The sequence below is a fragment of the Periophthalmus magnuspinnatus genome, chromosome 4, assembly GCF_009829125.3.
Source record: "Periophthalmus magnuspinnatus isolate fPerMag1 chromosome 4, fPerMag1.2.pri, whole genome shotgun sequence".
Taxonomy (NCBI): Eukaryota; Metazoa; Chordata; class Actinopteri; order Gobiiformes; family Gobiidae; genus Periophthalmus; species Periophthalmus magnuspinnatus.
In genome coordinates this window covers 21,270,760-21,289,966 of record NC_047129.1, presented here as the reverse complement: position 1 = coordinate 21,289,966, position 19,207 = coordinate 21,270,760, and the positions used below count along the sequence as shown (strand labels likewise).

Genomic DNA, 19,207 nt, shown 5'->3' with positions numbered 1-19,207 from the left:
TCAGCGCAATCACCGTCACCTGCTGCTGAGTATAAGAGGACTCGGCAGACTACACTTGGGGCCAGACCGTCCGCGTGTAAACGTGAATGCTCCAGCTCAGTTTTTGTATCCCTGTTGCCTGTCTGCATGTTCTTACTTGGATTTTTACCACCTTCCAGATTCCTGTCCTCGCTCATGCCTGCTCCTGCCTCTATGTTCTAGCTCTGGTACGGTCGTCCCTCTGTCTTACCACCTGTCCTGTCTTGGTCTCCGGCGTGCCGCCTGCTCCCTGCTCTGGTTCCGCTCTCTGGACTACGCCGGTCCCGCCAGCCCTGGTCTCGTCCCCGTACCTGTCTCCACTCCGGTCCTGGCTTTCCCGTGTCCGTCCTGCACTTCGCCCGCCTGACCTGCCCTCTGCTCCCTGGGTTCTTGTGTGTTTCGAGTGAACTGTTAAAGACCGAAATTTCACAATCTTGTAAATAAACACTGTCAACTTGCCCTCTTGCAGTGCACTCTTTGGTCCTACCCGCACCGTTACGACACTTGCACACCTATTTGTTTAGTTTTTATTTGTTAGCTAGAGCTATTGAACAATACTGAGTGTGTAGTAAAAGAAAATTCAATTCCAACAACTGGACAAAAAATTCTTCAGTTGTGGTCTGATTGCTGGTGAAAACTGCCTTCTATCTGAAGGGAGCAGCTAACTACAATGAAACTAACACACCTATTGTTTACAGTTTCTGTTTGTTAACTAGGTCTATTTAACTACACTGTGTACAAGTGTGAACTATGCCCGACTCACATTATACATAATCATTCAGGTCCGTAATGCTCTTGTGCCTATGCCTAAGGCCCCCATTCCTGTTCAAAGATGGATTGTCCTTCCAAACAAAATTTGTTTCTTTAACTCCTCTCTCAAACCATTTCTTTTCTCTGGCTAAGATCTGTACCCCACTATCTTCAAAGGAGAGGTTAGTGTCTTTGAGATGGAGATGCACTGGACATTCTCTCATGGAGTGGCTGTTTAGTATCTCCAAGGTAACACTCACTGCACTCTTCACTACACTGAATGGAGTAGACTACATTACTTTGTTTATGGCTCAGGATTTTGTCCTTTGGGTGAACCAGTTTCTGTCTTAAGGTGTTTGTAGCTTTGAAATAGACCAGAATTTCACGCTGCCTGAAAATCCTCGAAAGCTTTTCAGACACACCAGCTGTGTAAGGAATGGTTACACTTTTTCTCCTAGGTTTGAATTCTCTGGTGTCCTGTTTTTAGCTCTGTTAGATCTATTGATGGCCCATTTTGAATAACCACAAGCAGAGGACTTTGCTCTTTCACTTTTCCCTCTGTGCTTGTAGGAGCCACTTGAGTCCTGTGTTGTCGTCTTCAAATAACTCAAAAGTTTGTGCTGCAGTGGATGGTGTGAATCAAAAAGCAGGTATTGGTCCTGTGGGCTCACCAGTCCTCTTATAGTTACTGCACATTCTTAGAAGGCCAGTTTGTTCTCCTTGGGCTATTCACATGTGAACTTAGGGTTTGGATCCACAGCATCAATATGTGCAGTAAGAGGTTCCAGATCTTGAATTTTGATTTTGGTCCAGTTGTCATCCAAGTATCAATACCAATGCATGGGTGGAATGCCTGGAAATGAGGCCAATGCATCCTGTTCAAACAAATTCACAGCAGTTTGCAGATTTGGTCTGGTGACAGTTTAGTTCTCTCTTTTAGCTTAGTATCCTGCCATAGCCTCCTCTGTGCTGTCTCCACCATTACTGATTTAGGTATACAAGTGAAAAGAAAGGCCACATCAAAGGAAAGCATTGTCTTATATGGGTCAAATTGGAGATGCTTGACTTTGTCAACAAATTCTGATGCCAACCAGAAGAGCCATGACAGTCTTCAGGTGTTTGGCCACATTGTATGTGATAGAGTATATGCTACATACAATGGGTCTGAGGGGGTAATCCTTCTTTATGGATTTTCAGGAGGCCATAGATGCATGGAATGGAGTCACCAGGAGTCTGTAATACAGCTGTCTATCAAGGACTTTTTCTTTCTCCAGCTTCTGTAAGCAGCCTATAATCTTCTTCTTCTTGCACCCACTGGTATGATCTCGTTTCAGTAATTATTTTTTTAAACTGAAATCAAGGAGACAGGACATGGCTCCCACATGTCTTTGTAATGTTGTGCCAAAGCATGTGGTTCAGACTGGACAGGGAAGTAATACTGGACTGGCACCTGTTGAAATTGTTCAGAAAGAGGTGGGACTTTGAGCTGAGTTTTCATTAATTACAGCAAACAAATGGCTAAAATGGCTAAACATGCCAACATGTTGTGCCTAAATAGATAGTGCTCTCTAAATCTGCATGGAGGCTGAGTGTGAAGTCTGACCGAAATCTTAGTGAAGATGTAGAGGATGAGGGACAGGAGAGATATGTAGATGCGTATGCGAGCCCCTCCAAAGCGCAAGCACAGATACTCGGGCATGGTCAGTACTCCAGCTGAGATGTACACCGGGATGAACACCCAGCCCAGGGCCACCAGCACCCATGCTGCCTGCACACAACACAGCATTTAGTGCTCACATTGTCAACACTACACAGTTTTGCTACACTGACCCTGCCACTGTTTTTGCGTTATGATAATAATGTTCTCTGACACAATTACTCACACCACATTCATACTAAGTAATGTGGGTTAAGTGTCTTGCCTTAGGACACAAGGCAAAACATTTCACAGAACTTGATCAGAGCGGGAATCAATCTTCTGACCTTTGGGCTGGGGAACCACTGCTCAAACCAGCATGCCACCTAATTCAAACTGTTTCTTGGTCTGCTCACACTTTATTGTCCTCATGTGTCTAGTGTCTGGAGCAGTTGAGAGGATGTGACTCACGTTCCACTCAAAGCCGCCCACAGCCAGGCCCCCTGCAGCTCCGGTACCAGCCAGGCCGATAAACAACCCACTGCCCACGTTACTGGACATGAGCGATGCCCCGATCTGCAACAACACACATTTCATAGCTCCCATGCTTTTACAACTGTACATCTCAAACATATGTATGGATCAAATCATATGTACAACAAAATTATTTGTACAACATGTTTTATATTTTCACTTTGCCTTAGCTCAGGATCTGCATATACCTGCTGATGCTGCAGGAAAAGGCTTATTGACAATTGTCCAATTCACCATAAATTTGTGAATTGAGATTAAGCCCAGTCTACTCATCAGGACTTTTCTAAACCAGGCTCAGCTCCTGCACAAGTTCCACAGAGTCTGATCCAGAGGTGTATCTGTTATATTAGAACCTAAATGACAACACAGCAAGCCAGAATAATTGAGCAGCCCTCTGGTCCATCGCCCTCAGGTCACTCTGAATTAAGGCTGCAAAATATGAAAGGTTCAGAATCTCTGAAACTTTATCATTTTAAAGCAGCGAATAGACTTAAATGTTCATAGACACCTTATTTCATTCTATACAATGTGCAGAATAAAATAAATATGTTTTGTAAGATTTAACTCGATGAAAAGTTCTGGTTATTCCATGTAAATAAAACATGCTAGTCCCTCTGTGTACGGTGTCATGTGGTGAACAGAACACATGGTCCTAAAGCACTCACCGGCCACCAGGTCATAGAGCGGCCCGCCAGGAAGTACCCGCCCACTGTACTGCGATTGGCCCGCATCGACGACTGCCACACACAGCCAATATATCAGCATACCTTTACACGATCTTGTTACATTAAAATATCATGATAAAATTGAGATACTATCATAGTATAATACAAAATGATCATGAAATTGAGTGATAAGAAAGTAGAATTAAATTGTACAAACACATGGCAGTAGTTGTTGTACAACAACTTGTAGTAAGATTAGTAGTAGTAGTAAAAAAGAAAGGCTGCTCAGTGCCCATAAAGTGTGCCTCCACACCAGAAATGATTGAACAGCTATATGCTAACGTATGCATTGGTTCAGCACATTCAGTGCTGTTGGATTACAATGGAAAGTCAAGTGTAACCAACCCTCCAATCCTCCATGTTAAATGCAGGATGTTCCCGAAGTATCCATGGCATCCACTTTATAATGCCAGCCACGGACTCCATTCCACTGTTGCCCAGTCATTTTGTGATACTTTTGTACCCCATCATTTCATGATAAAGTTGTATCACATTTTGTGACAGTTAGTTGTGACATTAAAACACCATACTGCTTTTATTTGAAACACACAGGTAGTTCTGATTTGCCATTACATTACAGTTTCATGAGCTAGAACATGGACAGGAACCCCTTCTTGTCCATGTTCTAACTCATGAAATAGTGAACTCTGTAGCACCCTCATGTGGACTGATAGAGATTGTGCTTACCCAGATGCCCACTGCCATGACGAAAACAAAGTATACCACCAGCACAGCGATGTCTACCACTCCCAGGCTCAGGCGAGAGGGAGGGGCCGCAGTGGGAGGAGCCAAGCTGCTGTCTGCAGACATGGACAGAAACGCAACCTCATATTTAAAGGTTTCACTTTATTTAAATCAGACAGGCTAATCAGATGTAATTACTTGTCAATCACTGCTACTCTTTGCACAAGGCACAAAAGTCAGGGGCCCCAGAGTAGGTCCTTATTCAGGCTTAGATTTGGTGGCTACATTTGAACACCATAGCTTAGTATTTAATATTTTTATACCCAAAGTAAAAAGTAAAAGGCCTGAAGTCTAAAAAAGTCCTATATATTTTATAATACATTGCATTTGAAGTAGAAAACACTTCTTTGTCAATGTGATAGGTACATTTTTAGAAGTTGTAAAATTTTAATGGGACATATTAACAATTCGTGAAAATTAACAGGATTATATGGTAATGAATAAAAATAAACAGCAAATGAAGGCTGTTGAAGCGTGTTTCACAACAAGAGTGGTGGAAATATATTTAAATGTCTGTGCTTAAACAACCACAGCAGAGTGTGAATAATGTAAGAATGTGATCACTAGTGTGTGATGAGGAAGTAGCCTCAGTCATCAGGCATATAAGGAGATAAATCTGTTCCACTGAATAACTACATACTACTACACGGTGTCATATGTGTGTATCAGAAGCTGTAATTTAAAACATCTCAACTGAAGTAACATCTGAGTGTGCATGTAAGAAATTATTCATTTTTGTAAAAATCTTCAGAACGTTTTAATATTTTTACAATTAAAAAAAAATCACCCAAATTTCTATAGGATTTTTAAAACGGAGTCTTGAATTCATAAAAACATGATCAAGTCCATTTGAACTGTGAGTCTATAAGTGAGTGTAATTTTCTGTTGATTGTTTGATGGTGTTGTTAGTGTCTCGTGGCAGTGCTGTGTCAGGCAGCATTGTAGCAGCTGGTTGTGGTAGCTGGCTGCAGTAGCTGTGTGGTGAGGAGGACAGACCTGTAGTAGATGCAGACATTGCGCTGGCTGCTCCGGGCTCTCTCTGAGGATATGACACTCTTCCTCTGAGTTCCTCTCCACTGGACAATCATTGATGACTTTATGATTCAGTCAAAGTTCAGTCAGGCCCACACTGCAAAAACAGATCATCTACTTTTAACATGCTTAATTTGATCTACCAGCTGTGTTAAATGTTCATAAGCTACAAAGTTTGTCTGACAGGACTGCATTCCAAACATTTAAAGTTTTAGGAAAATAAAACTGCCCTTCATTTTGCTTTGTTTTTGTTGCTGTGTTTTTCTGTAGTAAATACAGTAGTAAATTGTTCAGGCTTGTCATTGCCATCCTATTTCTTTTCAATGTGCAAATGGGCTGTGAACTTGTGAAGTCCCTGTGTAGATGGGGCCCATCCCTTTACATATAAGTTATCACATTTGACAAATGTGTGTTAGATATAAAAAATTCAAATGTGAAATTAATAAATAAAATAACGTAAGATTTGATTAAACTATGAAACAAACTTTTAATGCTTTTATAATTACTCAACTTATTACTTCATAATCATAATATCATTGAAGGCTTAGGCTGGAGGAAGAATTGACATGTGTGCTGTTGTAATTAATAAACCAGGCAAATAACAGCGAGTTTCATAAACTTCTCAAACATGTTACTGCTGAGTAGCCTACTACAACTCATACCTCACCGGTTACCCCTCTATAGATGGCAGCTGTCGCTCTATGATGTCCATGCTTTAAACCTATCCCCAGACTTAAAACAGTTCTGTCCAGGCTCAAAACAGTTATGTTTAGCTGTGCATATGACTGAAAGGTTTTTTATTCTGCACTCTTCTGTTTTAATGTTAATTCTATGATGATTATTTGTGATTATTTATGTTATTATTATATTTATTTATGATTTGTGTGATTTTAATGTCCTACTTATTCTGTAAAGCACTTTGAATTACTTTGTGCATTAATTGTGCTATACAAATAAACTTGCCTTGCCTATTCCACGCCTCCTAAGACTAGAGTAGGAGGTAGGAACAAGAGATAGGAGGTACCGTGAATTGTGTTTTGGATGCAGCCCAAGTGCATCGTTGATTTTTCTTATTTATTTATTTATTTATTTATTTATTTTTAGCTATGAACAGAGTTAGGAGGTACAGTGGCTTGTGTTTCGGATACAGACCAAGAGCCCGGTGAACTGAGGTCACGCTGACAGCGGAAGTGACGCAGCACGCTTCGACCTTGGAGTTACGTGCATGTCATGGCGAACAAGGAGCCCAGCGTGAGTACTCAGAGCTTCCACACTTTTACACTGTCTGTCATTCTAGCGCTCTGGAAATAGATTGTGTGTCAACCGCCATAATTTCGTGATTATATTCTTTAGTTGGGTTTGTGCTGAGAAACATGTTCGAATTGAACACAGAATACTACATGCAGTAGAAACACGGCCTCATGGCTCCTCCGGTGTTCCCAATCGAACCGCAGGTAGTGGGAACCCAGGCCGGGAACAGAGGAGCCCGCCTGAAGAGTAACTCTTCGGGTTGTGGATGTATTGTGCTCCACTTTGCGCTGACCAAATGAGCTGAAGGTGGTTGTCTTGCATCATCTAGGCTTCTGTCTCCCGTCCAACCTCATCTCACATGGCATGTGATGTTCCACTTTCTTGCCGGTGTTCAGAAAATTCAATTATGAACGATATTGAAGTCACCAAAAGCTTAAATTTTTGGGTGTTCTGCTTTATTGGGTTGGAATACGTTGCATTCAAATATACGGATGTTTGGAGGGGAAAAAAAAGTATATTAAAATGTCCTATAGATTAGGGTTGTCAAAAGTATTCAGAAATGAACCTTTCCTGAATAGTGAAAAGTATAAGACCACTTAGAATAGTATACATCCATGGGCCACTATGGAACCTATGACCACATGATAATATAAAATAAAATGCTACGATTTAATGTTGAAAATAACATTCTATTGTCTAAATGATAATAAAATGTTTTTTATTATCATCATGGTATCGGAATCTGTATTGAGTATCAAGCCTATTCCTTAGTATCGAAATTTAGTGAAAATAAAAAATTGAGTGACGTAAATATAATTCAAAATGTCACTTTCTTCAGTGTCAGTAGTTGCACTTGTATGAAATGTGCATGCTGATTCTCCCCTCTGTACTGCAGCGTCTTTTCCAGCACTTACGGGACGTGGCCGGCCGTATGTCCTCGTCTGGGGGCCGTGGGGCCGGGCTGGGGATAAAGCTTTTGCTGGGAGCTGGGGCCCTGGCATACGGGGTCAAAGAGGCCACATACACAGGTAAGAGAGGCTCTCCTATCTGACCACAGCCTAGGGGGCATGGGAGCCTGTAACTAACCACTGTCTGTGTTCTAATAGTGGAGGGAGGACACAGAGCCATCATCTTTAATCGAGTGGGCGGCATGCAGTTGGACACTGTGCTGGCCGAGGGGCTGCACTTTAGGTACAGCTGGGCGTCTCTCAGAGGGTTTTTTTTGTGTTTTCCATTAATAGAGGAGGCTATTGTGGAGACTGGTGACCGTGGTTTAATTTTTGCCCCCATAGTCTTAAAAAACAGCTAAATAAAATTGGTGATACAATTACCCTGTTTGTGATATTGTCATTAACATATAGAAGTAGATTTATTATCTGTCATCAGTTCTGTTTTTGACCAATAGAGGGAATAAGTTACATTAATTAATCAAATTTTATATTAAATCAAACTATTCAAAAATATTTCTTGTGCCACCATAGTCACAATATAAATATTCCTATAGGAATATGTTCAGGTCTAACATGTTCTGTCTGTGTGTAGGATACCTTGGTTCCAGTACCCCATCATCTACGACATCAGGGCCAAACCCAGAAAGATCTCATCCCTGACTGGCAGCAAAGGTATCTGTGCTACACAGCGGTACAGATGTGTGCATGCTGTACTGTCTCCTCTCTTTTTGATGTTTTGAGATGGTTTCGTTGTGAACGGTTTATGATGTTCCTCCTGTTGTGTCCCTTCACACTGAGGGACCGCTGAAGTGTGTCTGGAGCTCACAGCCCTTACTCCTCCTTTCTGTCCAGATCTGCAGATGGTGAACATTGCTGTGCGTGTGCTGTCCCGGCCCATGGCGTCCAACCTGCCCCTCATGTACCAGCAGCTGGGCAAAGACTATGATGAGAGAGTCCTGCCCTCCATTGTCAACGAGGTGCTCAAATCTGTGGTGGCCAAGTTCAACGCCTCGCAGCTAATCACGCAGCGAGCTCAGGTATTCACCTGGGCTAGGGATTAGGGGTGTTTGGACATTGGTGAGAACTCAGGTACCCCTCATGGGTTTAGGGGTGTTTGGGCATTAGTGAAAGCTCAGGTACTCCCACACAGGGTAAGGGGTTAGTTTAAGAGCTAAGGTACTCCTCACTGGAGCTAGGAGTTAGCGCTTAACTATGTGTTTGGACATTAGTGACCCGTACTGTCCTCGTGCTGAGGGGACTTGGACCTTGCCCCCGCCTTCACATGGCTCTGGTGTTGCAGGTGTCTCTGCTGGTGCGCAGGGAGCTGGTAGAGAGGGCCAAAGACTTCAACATCATTCTGGACGATGTCTCCATCACTGAGCTGAGCTTCAGCAGCCAGTACACTGCAGCTGTGGAGGCCAAGCAAGTTGGTAAGTCCCTCAGCTCCAGTGTCTGCAACTATGGGCTACATTCTCCATTAAACATCTATGTGTCCTCCAGCCCAACAGGAGGCACAGAGAGCACAGTTCTACGTGGAGAAAGCTAAGCAGGATCAGAGACAGAAGATCATCCAGGCAGAAGGAGAGGCTGAGGCAGCCAAAATGGTGAGTTCTGTCCCAGATGTGTCCCTTGTGTCAGAGCATGCAGGAGCTGGTCTCTTTTGAATAACCCTGCAAGAAGCCAAACTCATTTTTGTACAACTTTGTTTCACAAAAACGATATAATAAACCCAGAGGGTCAACATATGCACTACAATGTGTTGTAAATATTAGAATGGTGGATCATAGTATAAAAAGTAAACTGAAAAGTAAAAAAGACCTACAGCACTCAATATCTTAGATTTGTTACAAATTGTGATTTTTCATTCAAATCTTTACGCCTATATAAATATTACAATTCATATTGTAAACTTTCAAATAACATTTCAGTATATCATTGCAAGTACATTGCGCATTGCATTGTTGTTTTAATTTAATAATAAGCCTGTTGTGGAAGAGAAAACTCTGAATTGAACCTTAAGTTAATCCTTTGTGAAACAGAACTTAGGATCATCTGAATAAAAACAGTTGTGTTTTGTTTAGGCCCACAATGTCCCTTTTTATCTGTGTTTAGTTGGGTCAAGCTGTCACTAAAAACCCTGGCTATCTTAAACTGCGAAGGATCCGGGCAGCGCAAAACATTGCCAAAACGGTGAGTGCTATTGTCTGTGCCCTCTACGGTTATCCCGTCTGCTTGTGCCCTCTGCTGTTACCCCGTCTGTATGTTAGCCTGTCTGTACCCTCTGCTGTTACCCCATCTGTCTGTGCTCTGCTATTACCGTCTGTCTGAACCCTCTATTACCCCGTCTGTCAGTACCCTCTGCTGTTCCTCCATCTGTCTGTGCTCTAGTACCGTGTGTCTGAGCCCTCTATTACCCATCTCTCAGTGCCCTCTGCTGTTACTCCATTTGTCTGTGGTTTATTACCGTCTCTCTGAGCCCTCTATTGCCCCTTCTGTAAGCTGCTACCCTGTCTGTTTGCTGTTACCCTTATCTTACACTTGGCATCTGGTCTTCTAGATGGCAACATCACAGAACAAGGTTTACCTAAACGCCGACAGTTTGGTGCTGAACCTGCAGGACTCGGCCACTTTTGAGGAGTATGTGAGCCCCAATTCTCTTTAAAGTGCATATGACAGGATTTCATGTTTTTTGACCTGTGGTCAATATTTATCATAGTTTTACATCAGTTAATTAGCAGTTTGTGGTAAGAAGTTGAGAAGAGAGTACAAAAATACAGGAAGTAAAAGCCGAAGTTAAATCTGTCCTCAGCTTTTACTATGGATCAAACCTGGACGACAGACAAAAATACAGGAAGAAGTTCTGAGCTCTAAAACATCCCTCTAGCTATGTCATCAAATAGGAAAATTCTATCAAAAATGCTGTCAATTACAATTACAATTTACACATAAGGAAGGCAGTTCAAGCCTCCATTTAACAAAGTAAAAGTGACTTTCCACCTTCAAGGCACTCAAAATGCGTTACATCAAAGAACCACTCACCCATTCGCTCACATTCATACACCAGTGTACACAGACACTGGGGGTGAAAGTAGTTAAGTGTATTGCCCAAGTACACGACAGCATTCATCTGTGGGAGCTGGAATCATACTGTCAACCATTGGATTAGTGGCTCTTGACTGCTCAACCAATGATGATTATGTCAAGACCGGGATCCAAACCTCCAACCTTTGAATCAGTGGACATGCTTAGCCTCAACACATGTGAGAGTAATATTAGTATCTGTATATATATATATAAGTATATATAAATACTGCAATAATGAATACAGTACATGTTAAAGGTAGATATATATTATTCCAATGAACACAAACATGTATTTTGGGTATACTAAAATAACCTTTTTAGCAGTATTTATTGAATTAATAAATCTTGGACACACTAAAAGGAAATTAGAACAAGTGGTCCCTTATGGTGATGTAAAAAGGTGCCTAAAAAAGGGTCCACCTGGTGTTCAAAAGTGGAATTAACTTACGATTTTTCTATATTTTTGTTCATATTTCCCCTTTTAATATACATTTAAACTCATTTATTAAATTGGTACATTAGATACTTCAAGATTCCTTCCTACAAATAAGCATAAAAGGGGTAGTGAGCATTTGTTGTGCAGGTCTGTCATTAGTTAGATTTCCTAGGATCACTTTTGTAACATCAAATGAAACATTAACTTTAAATGACTAACCATATGTCCTGTTGCAGTATGGCATTAGCCCCGAAGAAGTGACCACCAGAAGAATATGTGCAGTCTGTCTGATTTTCTACATTCAAATAATGTTCAAATGTCGTATGTGTTGTAACTATATTAAAGGAAAAATATTAATCACTTATTGTGGCTTTGTGTTGTGGTGCTAGGATGTCACCTTTCACTTTATTTTACTGTTTTCTCCAAACTATTAAACATATTTTAGAAAACTTAGCCAGCTCTTATCCATGAATTTGGTTGATTTGAACAGATATTCCTCTAGTACATTTCTGAGATCTTTAGATTTATTGATAGAAAACATTTACAAAGAACATATGATTGTAGAGTTTGGTCTGCATGCCCAAGTGGAGGTGTGGGTCAGGGCACAGGGGTGAAAGGTTAGCTGGCAGGGATGCGGCTGCGCAGGTACTCCAGAACAGCGTCTGTCCCTTTCGCTACGATTGCCGCTCGAGGAGTTCGGAATGGATTCCCCTCCAGACTCAGACATCTGCGGGAGGCGGAAGAAAAAATGGTGAACATAACAGGACCACAAAATAACCATCTTACATATGGTTCCTTATTCCTTATTAGACAAATGTGGAAGGACTGACACTTGGTTTGTTCCAGTTTTGTTTTAAGAAGCTTTTTGCAACATTTTGAGATAGTTTATTATGAGCAATACATCCAATATTCAATTCCTACTAACAACATTCAGAATTAGAATATAATTTGATATACTGCCCACCTCTACCCCTGCCATACATGACTTGGAAACCATTTAAAAATAATTAGATCAGGCTTTTCATGGAGTGATTTCAACCCCCTGCATCCTGGTACAGTGGGAGTTACCTGAGAGCAGAGCAGAGGCCCAGCTCTGGGGGCACGTGCAGCATGTCGTTGTTTGAGAGATCCAGGGTGGACAGATGTACCAGAGCCTGTAGGCGGGATGCGTCGACACTGCCCACCTGGTTGTTCCCCAACAGCACCGTCTCCAGATTGCCCAGCTCATACAGCACCACCGGGAAGGACTTGAACCTGCAACCCCAGAGGGTGCTTTTAGCTTTCCATCTTAAGCTTCATTTAAACATTAGTTTTGGTATTTTGTGTCCTATACCTTTAGGTTATGTATGAGTGGGAAACGTCAAATATTTCAGGCCTGATTTAGACTTGAACACATACAGTACCCACTATTTACAACAGTGTGAGTGTAAAAACAATAGCTAGCAATAACATATAAAAATAGTTAACTTAATAGTTCATTATTAGAGACGTTTCTTAGTCTCTTACTCAATTTTCTAAGGTTGCAAAGATTAATCGAAATAATTGTGACTTGCTGAATATTGCATTTTAATTATCAGATTAAAAAAATATATATGATTGAGGCATTAATTTAAAGTCAGATTTTCACCAAAAACACACTTAATACAATAAAATACTTCAGTCACCATACTTCAACTTTTACTTACTTTTTTTATTCTATAAAAATAGTTTAACTAATGAATAACCTAAAAAAAATATTTGCTGTCTAGTTGACTACTAGAATACTGGTTGCAGCTCTACTAATTTCAATGCTGAAATTATTGAAAACAGGAGACAGTATGGAATTGGAACACAGGTTAATGGTTAAGATGCATGAATGAGGACCTAAGGTGCTGGTGGGAATCGGCTGCTGGTTGCAATGCTCCCGCTACTTTCACTCTTATTTTCTGATTTGATTTAATTTAAGTCTATTTTCAAATACTTATTTTTATCTTTATTATTGAGTGCTTATTTCTATTCTCTTGCTTTTCTTAAAGAAGACCTATTGTACTTGAGCCTATATAGTTATAATCGATGACACCCATGGATCATTATGTTATAATTTGCACATTTTAAATTGAAATATTCATCTAAAATGTCCTAATAAAAGAAACAAGTCATGTGGACCTTAGAAAACAGCAGTTCCCGATGGGGGCAGATGTCGGCGTAAACATCATCAAAACCAAGACACGTGTAGCTGTCTGCCCCTCCTATAGATAGCTGCACATCACACTAGCAAGCTGCCGATTTTCTTTCATTTGTACCAAAATGACTACACAACACTGCCAAATCCTAGATGTACCACAGTTTAAGAAAATAAAATTGGAGAACAACGTAAGTACGGAGCAGTGGGTGTATGCCGGTGGCAGTGAAAATGAGAGTGACGTCTTGAAAATAGTCGATTAAAGACTGCTCAAACATGCACAAATCACTCCAAATACAACTTTGAGGGTGGAAATGAGAACACGGTCAAAAGCTCTGAAAAGTCAAATTTGCATAATAAACACTGGAATTTTCCCATTGTGAGACAAATAAAAGATTTCTTATCTCATTATATTTGTTTTGATGGAGGAACAGTCTTCTAAAGTCTAAAGTGGTGCGTTGAGAAGAATACTGGAATTCGTCATCCTGTAGCACACAGTAGCACATGTACCTGTTAAAGTTCAGAATGATGCTGCGCAATTTGGTCAGGTTCTGGAGCTCTGATGGTAAATCACACAAGAGGTTATTCCTGAAAAACACATGTGACACATGACATGAGGACATGACATGTTAAATGCGTGTCAGTGTTTTATACACTATACATGAGCAATCTCATGCACAGTCTGAGCAAACCAAGTAGAACCAGAATCAAATGTATGTGTTTAAAAGGAGTTGGATCTGACCTGAGATCGAGGTGCTGCAGTTTGAGCAGGCAACAGAGCTCAGGGCCAACGCAGGTCAGTCTGTTAAAGCCCAAGTCCACATCACACAGGGAGGAGGCAAAGTCCAGCAGCCTGCACAGAACAGACAAGAACATCACACAAAACGACAACACAACATCACACAAAACAACATATCACACAACATGACATAAAAATAACAACAACAACAAGACTCAACATCACACACAAAAAACACAACAACACACAAAACAAAGGCTTTATTAAAGTGCACACTCTGGAGTACATTAAACAACATCTCAGAGTGCTCTACAGGTAGTCTCAGAGTGGCTCCTTCTGTGCTGTGGAGCAGCCAACCTCAGGCTGATATATGCAGTCCACAGTGAAAGTATTAAAACACCTAAGCCACTGTGTTATTTGAAAAAGGAAAAATCATTAGTCTTATTGATCCAAAAGAGGGTGGGACTTGCGTGTACCTGGAGGGGGCAGAGCTCAGCTGGTTCTTGCTAAAGTTGACTGAAGTGATACAGTGACCTGCTGCAGCGTCAAACAGCTCATCTCTGACCGACTCTGCCTGTTTGTTACTGGAACACAAAGGACAGAGGAATATTAGCAACTGAACACAAGACATTGGGAATACCACTCATAAAGCACCAAACTCCCCCAGCTCAATCCCATCAGCCCATCTCATCCATGCGTGTGCAGCTGGAGCACCTGTACTGGAGGAGCTTGAGAGCGGAGATGTTGTGCAGGTCGACCGCAGCATGGCTAGGCAATGGCAGCCCACAGGGCTTCTCTGAGGTGTCTCCTGGCTCCTCTGAAGGCACAAACCAAACGCGCTTCTTTATAAATCAATAAACTAGCCACTGACTAATGACTGTGACAGGCCTTATCAAAGCAGACACTCTTGATACTAGCAGGTCTCGCTGATCTTAAATTACACAACTAAAGTGTGATACCTTTGATTCTTCCTCGCAAGTATTTCAGAAGCTCCATAGTTCCTTTCTGTGAAGACACCAGAGCCAACCTCAACCAGTGGCATTGTTATGAATTCATGTATTTTATCACAGTATCCTGAACAAACACCAGATCTGCACCACACTCTGAACTCTGAGTGGCTGCACCTGACATGACACTTGCACTGAGTACCATGTGTGACCGCTCTGTGCATGACACTGGACTGTACTATACATAACACTTATATGGAGTACTGTGAATGACTGTACTGCACATAACACTTACAGTAGTACTGTGGGACTGCACTACACTGCATATGACACTTACACTGAGTAGTGTGTATGACTGTAAGTGACACTTACAGTTGTACAGTGTGACTGCACTGTACATGACACTGTACTGCAGTCAAGCTAGGTATGACTGTACTGCACATGACACTTACAGTGAATACTGCATATGACTGTACTGTATATGAAGGTTTAGAGTGATACATGACACTTGCATTGAGCAGCTCCCTGCGTATCCCTCGGAGCGGGTTTCCCTCCAACAGAAGCACAGTGAGGTTGGGCAGAAGACCGAGGGTGGGAGGCAGTCTGGAACACAGCACAAACAGCTCAGGCACTACCACACTGCAAAGTGCACACAGATGCTCACAGATGCCCAAATAAAACTATGTGAAGCCTTACATGCCGATGTCATTGTTGGAGAGGTCCAGTCGGGTAAGTGTGCTCGGTAGCGCCCCCTCTGGAAGCGTGCTGATCTTGTTTCCTCGCAGCTCCAGAGATGAGAGAACGGATAGGCCACTCATCTGCTCCGAGCCCAGCGTAGAGATCTGGTTATCAGCCAGATACAGCTCCTGTACACATCCCACAACAATTACAGAATTACAGGTACAGCTCCTGCACACACCCAAGGACAGTGACAGATACAGCTTCTGCACACACTCCTGCACACACCCCTGCACACACCCCAGTATATTGACAAGTACAGCTCCTGCACACACCACAGGTGTGACAATGATAGGCACAACTCCAGCACACATCTCAATACAGTGGAAGGTACTCATGCTAATTTATTCTTGTGTATCTGTTGCCTGGCAAGTCCTGATTTCTCTTCAGATTTTTCATACAGATGGATATCAGTCTGGTCCCCACTCCTTTGAGCCAGGCTCAAACAGGGCTGTCCAATCAGATTTGTATCACAAAGCTCATTGGGTATACATTATTTTGAACAAAATGAAATTTCTCTCACCTCACAGATTAACAGTTTAGTGCTTCACTCAGAAATTTAACGTTTTTCAGCCCCCTGTGACATTTTTTTCCCTTCCTTTTCCTCATAAGCAGCCATATTTATTTTGATAGTGAACCGTGTCTGTGCCTAATTGACTAATCCACCTGTCAATCACATCTATCTGAACTCGGGGAGAGACACATCTTCAGAAAGCATTGGAAAATTGTGTATTCTAGATCCCAAGCAACATACATACAGATGGAACCTAGCTGTTTACCTATTATCTTGTGCAGAACATCTGTTTTTTATTATCCTAATGTCTCTCGTCTTTATTTGAAGGGATAATGTACAAACTAAAAGCTAAAACTAACTTTCATCCTCTAACTTACTATTACTCACTACTCTAGCTCAAATATTATGATACTAGTGAAAAATATCTAAAGGTTCCCACGCAAAGGAGACTTACATCCAACAGTGCACGTCAAAACATTATATAAATGCTGGAACAATAATTTTTGGGGTGCACTATTTATTGGGTGTACGTCTCCTTTATATAGTACCTTGAGCGAGTCACTGGGCAGAGGAGGGACCAGTGTGAGCCTGTTCTGTCGGAGAAAGAGCTGCTCCAAAGAGGTCATCTGTGCCAGGGAGGAGGGCAGTGTGGTCAGTTGGTTATTATTGCAATCTAGCAGCCGCAGGCCTGATGAAACACAACTCGTCAAGCCAAACACATAACAGAACTGTAATCTGACGGAAAAACCAACAATAACACAGCTCACGGTCACTCACAGGAGAGACGGCCCACACTGTCGGGCAGAGAGCCCAGCTGATTGTGCTCCAGGCTGAGTTTCTGTAGATGTCGGAGATCCCCCAGGGAACAGGGCAACTCCTGTAGATGATTCCTGGACAAGTTCTGTAACGGCACAGTGTTTCTTAATAAAGTTACAAAGTAATACTCTTAAACAAACTGCAAAGTGATGCTGAGTACCAGCTCGGTGAGGCTGGTCAGCTGGCCCAACTCTGGGGGCAGGCTCTCCAGCAGGTTGTGCTGCAGTGTGAGGCTGCTGAGGAGGGCCAGAGAGAAGAGCTCCAGAGGCAAAGCCCTCAGCTGGTTAGAGCTGCACACAACAGGGTTACACTAGACTCTCACAGGGTTACACTAGACACCAGGCTTCTCTGTGGAGCATCATGAGGTATGCAGTCCTGTACCTGAGCCGCAGTTGCCTCAGCTCCTGAAGCTCCCCTATGGCACGGGGTAAGCTCTGGATCTGGTTGTCATGGAGCTGAAAGAAACCACAAAACACTGTCTGAAAAGGTGTGAGTGTGTGTGATGGTGCCTCTGAGTGGGAGGGATCCCACTCAGAAGCACCATCACACAGACCCTACGGTTCAGGCTCCTGTTCCTGCTGAGGAAGCAGAACACAGGCACACGTACATCCAGTGTGGTGAGGGCAGGCAGCAGCCGCAGCTCCTCTGACAATGTGGTGAGCTGGTTGGAGGAGAGGAGCAGCTTGGTGAGGTCAGTCTGCTCCCACCAGCGGTCCGATCCTCCAAATGAGACAGCCTGCTGAGCCTCCTCTGGGGGGTCCACATTCAGCCGGTACACATTCTGTGGGACTGAAGCACAACGTCATTCCACTCTACCTTCATGGTTTTGCTCAAAAGCAGCTTATGTGTGTCAAATGGATTCTGTTCACCCTGAAAAAGGGAACTATATTAACTAACTATCATTAACCTACAGCTCACAGATGAGAGCCGGATCCCAGCATTGAGCTTTGTCTTTGGGCTAAACTGTCTGACTCCTGAAACTTCATCGCAGCAGATATGAACCTTCTGAGAAAGACAGAAAGCCTTTTAAAACCATAACTGACAAATTTGACGATAGTGTGCATCTTTCAGCCTATGTGTCTTCTGTCTAGATTTTCTGGTACACACCCGGGTTGGGATTGTTGGTATAAATAAAATTGTGAAAAGAGTGCGTAATACTGTCCATTCCAATCATGACTCACTTGTGGGTCAGTCATAATCAGAGGGACTTATGTCGGTGCAATTTTTTGCTATGCTTTTTTGCTTATGGTCATTTCCAAGCACGGATTTCTGTATTTTAGCTTAACACATGACAATATTTTATCCCTTTACTGTTTTTTCGGGGATCAAATTGGTCAAAGCAGGGATGACTGGGACATTTCTTGTATAAAATTGGGACAAATTAATGGTTTTGGGTAAATCTACTGGGACAAGGGACACGGGACTCAAAACTGGGACTGTCCCAGGTGAATAGGGATGCCTGGTCACGCTACTCTGCAAGCTGTGGTGTGGACCCTGTGGTGTGGACCCTGTGGTGTGGACCCTGTGGTGTGGACCCTGTGCTGTGGACCCTGTGCTGTGGACCCTGTGCTGTGGACCCTGTGCTGTGGACCCTGTAATGTGGACCCTGTAATGTGGACCCTGTAATGTGGACCCTGTAATGTGGACCCTGTGCGGTGGACCCTGTGCGGTGGACCCTGTGCGGTGGACCCTGTACTGTGGACAACGTGCTGTGGACAACGTGCTGTGGACCCTGTGGACTCAGGGCACTACGGATCTTACCATCCTGCAGTCCCCGGGAACTCAGGTTGAGCTGCCCGCTCTTCCTGGCATTCTTCAACAGCCCCTGGGGCACCGCCGGCTCGCTCTGCTGAGTCCGGAATCCGCTCAGAGAGTCGTATCCATGTGCACCTCTTCCTCGCCGCATAGCCTTGGTCCTACACCTGAAGCCGAGCCACACAGAAGACTCCCACAGCACCCTAAAGTAAACAGTCTGAACCCTGTTCCCTGGAGCAGCTCGGTTGAGAAGACCAACGCCCTCTATTGGTTTGGAGATTGTAAGAGAATACAATATAAGCTACAACTTTTAGGCAAAACTGAACTAAAGTTGAAAATATACGTCTTGATATTACTGGACTATTACAGTTTCGTAT

The 19,207-nt window shown here is 42.7% G+C and overlaps 3 protein-coding genes across 4 annotated transcripts in view; 1 reads left to right on the top strand and 2 right to left on the bottom strand.

The window, feature by feature from the left end:
* slc5a9 (solute carrier family 5 member 9) overlaps nucleotides 1-5,448 on the bottom strand; it is a 28,186-nt gene extending 22,738 nt beyond the window's left edge. Inside the window, exons 1-5 of the mRNA XM_033965671.1 lie at nucleotides 5,404-5,448; nucleotides 4,351-4,463; nucleotides 3,604-3,675; nucleotides 2,876-2,980; nucleotides 2,372-2,536 (exon numbers count right to left, since the gene is read on the bottom strand). Of these exons, the coding sequence (XP_033821562.1) occupies nucleotides 2,372-2,536; nucleotides 2,876-2,980; nucleotides 3,604-3,675; nucleotides 4,351-4,463; nucleotides 5,404-5,422 (474 nt within the window). The 5' untranslated portion in view covers nucleotides 5,423-5,448. The remainder of the gene's footprint in view (nucleotides 1-2,371; nucleotides 2,537-2,875; nucleotides 2,981-3,603; nucleotides 3,676-4,350; nucleotides 4,464-5,403) is intronic.
* Nucleotides 5,449-6,600: 1,152 nt separating this feature from the next.
* phb2b (prohibitin 2b) lies at nucleotides 6,601-11,520 on the top strand. The gene is made up of 10 exons (XM_033965677.2): nucleotides 6,601-6,690; nucleotides 7,586-7,718; nucleotides 7,797-7,881; nucleotides 8,233-8,312; nucleotides 8,493-8,677; nucleotides 8,941-9,070; nucleotides 9,141-9,244; nucleotides 9,753-9,830; nucleotides 10,198-10,277; nucleotides 11,397-11,520. Exons 1-10 carry the CDS (start codon nucleotides 6,670-6,672, stop codon nucleotides 11,419-11,421), a joined length of 921 nt encoding a protein of 306 aa, XP_033821568.1. The 5' UTR covers nucleotides 6,601-6,669; the 3' UTR covers nucleotides 11,422-11,520.
* Nucleotides 11,499-19,065, bottom strand: lrrc40 (leucine rich repeat containing 40). 2 transcript variants are annotated; one of them, XM_033965672.2, is made up of 15 exons: nucleotides 18,837-19,065; nucleotides 17,683-17,864; nucleotides 17,457-17,530; nucleotides 17,236-17,365; nucleotides 17,037-17,160; nucleotides 16,808-16,947; nucleotides 15,704-15,873; nucleotides 15,520-15,610; nucleotides 15,020-15,065; nucleotides 14,775-14,877; nucleotides 14,537-14,644; nucleotides 14,064-14,174; nucleotides 13,832-13,909; nucleotides 12,229-12,414; nucleotides 11,499-11,887 (listed from the first exon to the last, which is right to left on the bottom strand). In XM_033965672.2, the coding sequence occupies exons 1-15, from the start codon at nucleotides 18,979-18,981 to the stop codon at nucleotides 11,779-11,781; spliced, it is 1,797 nt and encodes a 598-aa protein (XP_033821563.1). In that variant the 5' UTR covers nucleotides 18,982-19,065; the 3' UTR covers nucleotides 11,499-11,778. The 2 variants fall into 2 exon arrangements, with proteins under 2 accessions (XP_033821563.1, XP_055077133.1); XM_055221158.1 differs by having other exon boundaries at nucleotides 15,020-15,061; nucleotides 15,516-15,610; nucleotides 18,837-19,056.
* Nucleotides 19,066-19,207: the final 142 nt, after the last annotated feature.

Coding starts and splice junctions, on each gene's coding strand:
- phb2b (XM_033965677.2), top strand. CDS start 6,670: ATGGCGAACAAGGAGCCCAGC. Junction 7,882..8,232: donor GCCGAGGGGCTGCACTTTAG/GTACAGCTGGGC, acceptor GTCTGTGTGTAG/GATACCTTGGTTCCAGTACC. Junction 9,245..9,752: donor AGGCTGAGGCAGCCAAAATG/GTGAGTTCTGTC, acceptor ATCTGTGTTTAG/TTGGGTCAAGCTGTCACTAA.
- lrrc40 (XM_033965672.2), bottom strand. CDS start 18,981: ATGCGGCGAGGAAGAGGTGCACATGGATACGACTCTCTGAGCGGATTC. Junction 16,948..17,036: donor CAGTGTGGGCCGTCTCTCCT/GTGAGTGACCGT, acceptor GTGTTTCATCAG/GCCTGCGGCTGCTAGATTGC. Junction 11,888..12,228: donor GGCCTCTGCTCTGCTCTCAG/GTAACTCCCACT, acceptor CGCCTCCCGCAG/ATGTCTGAGTCTGGAGGGGA.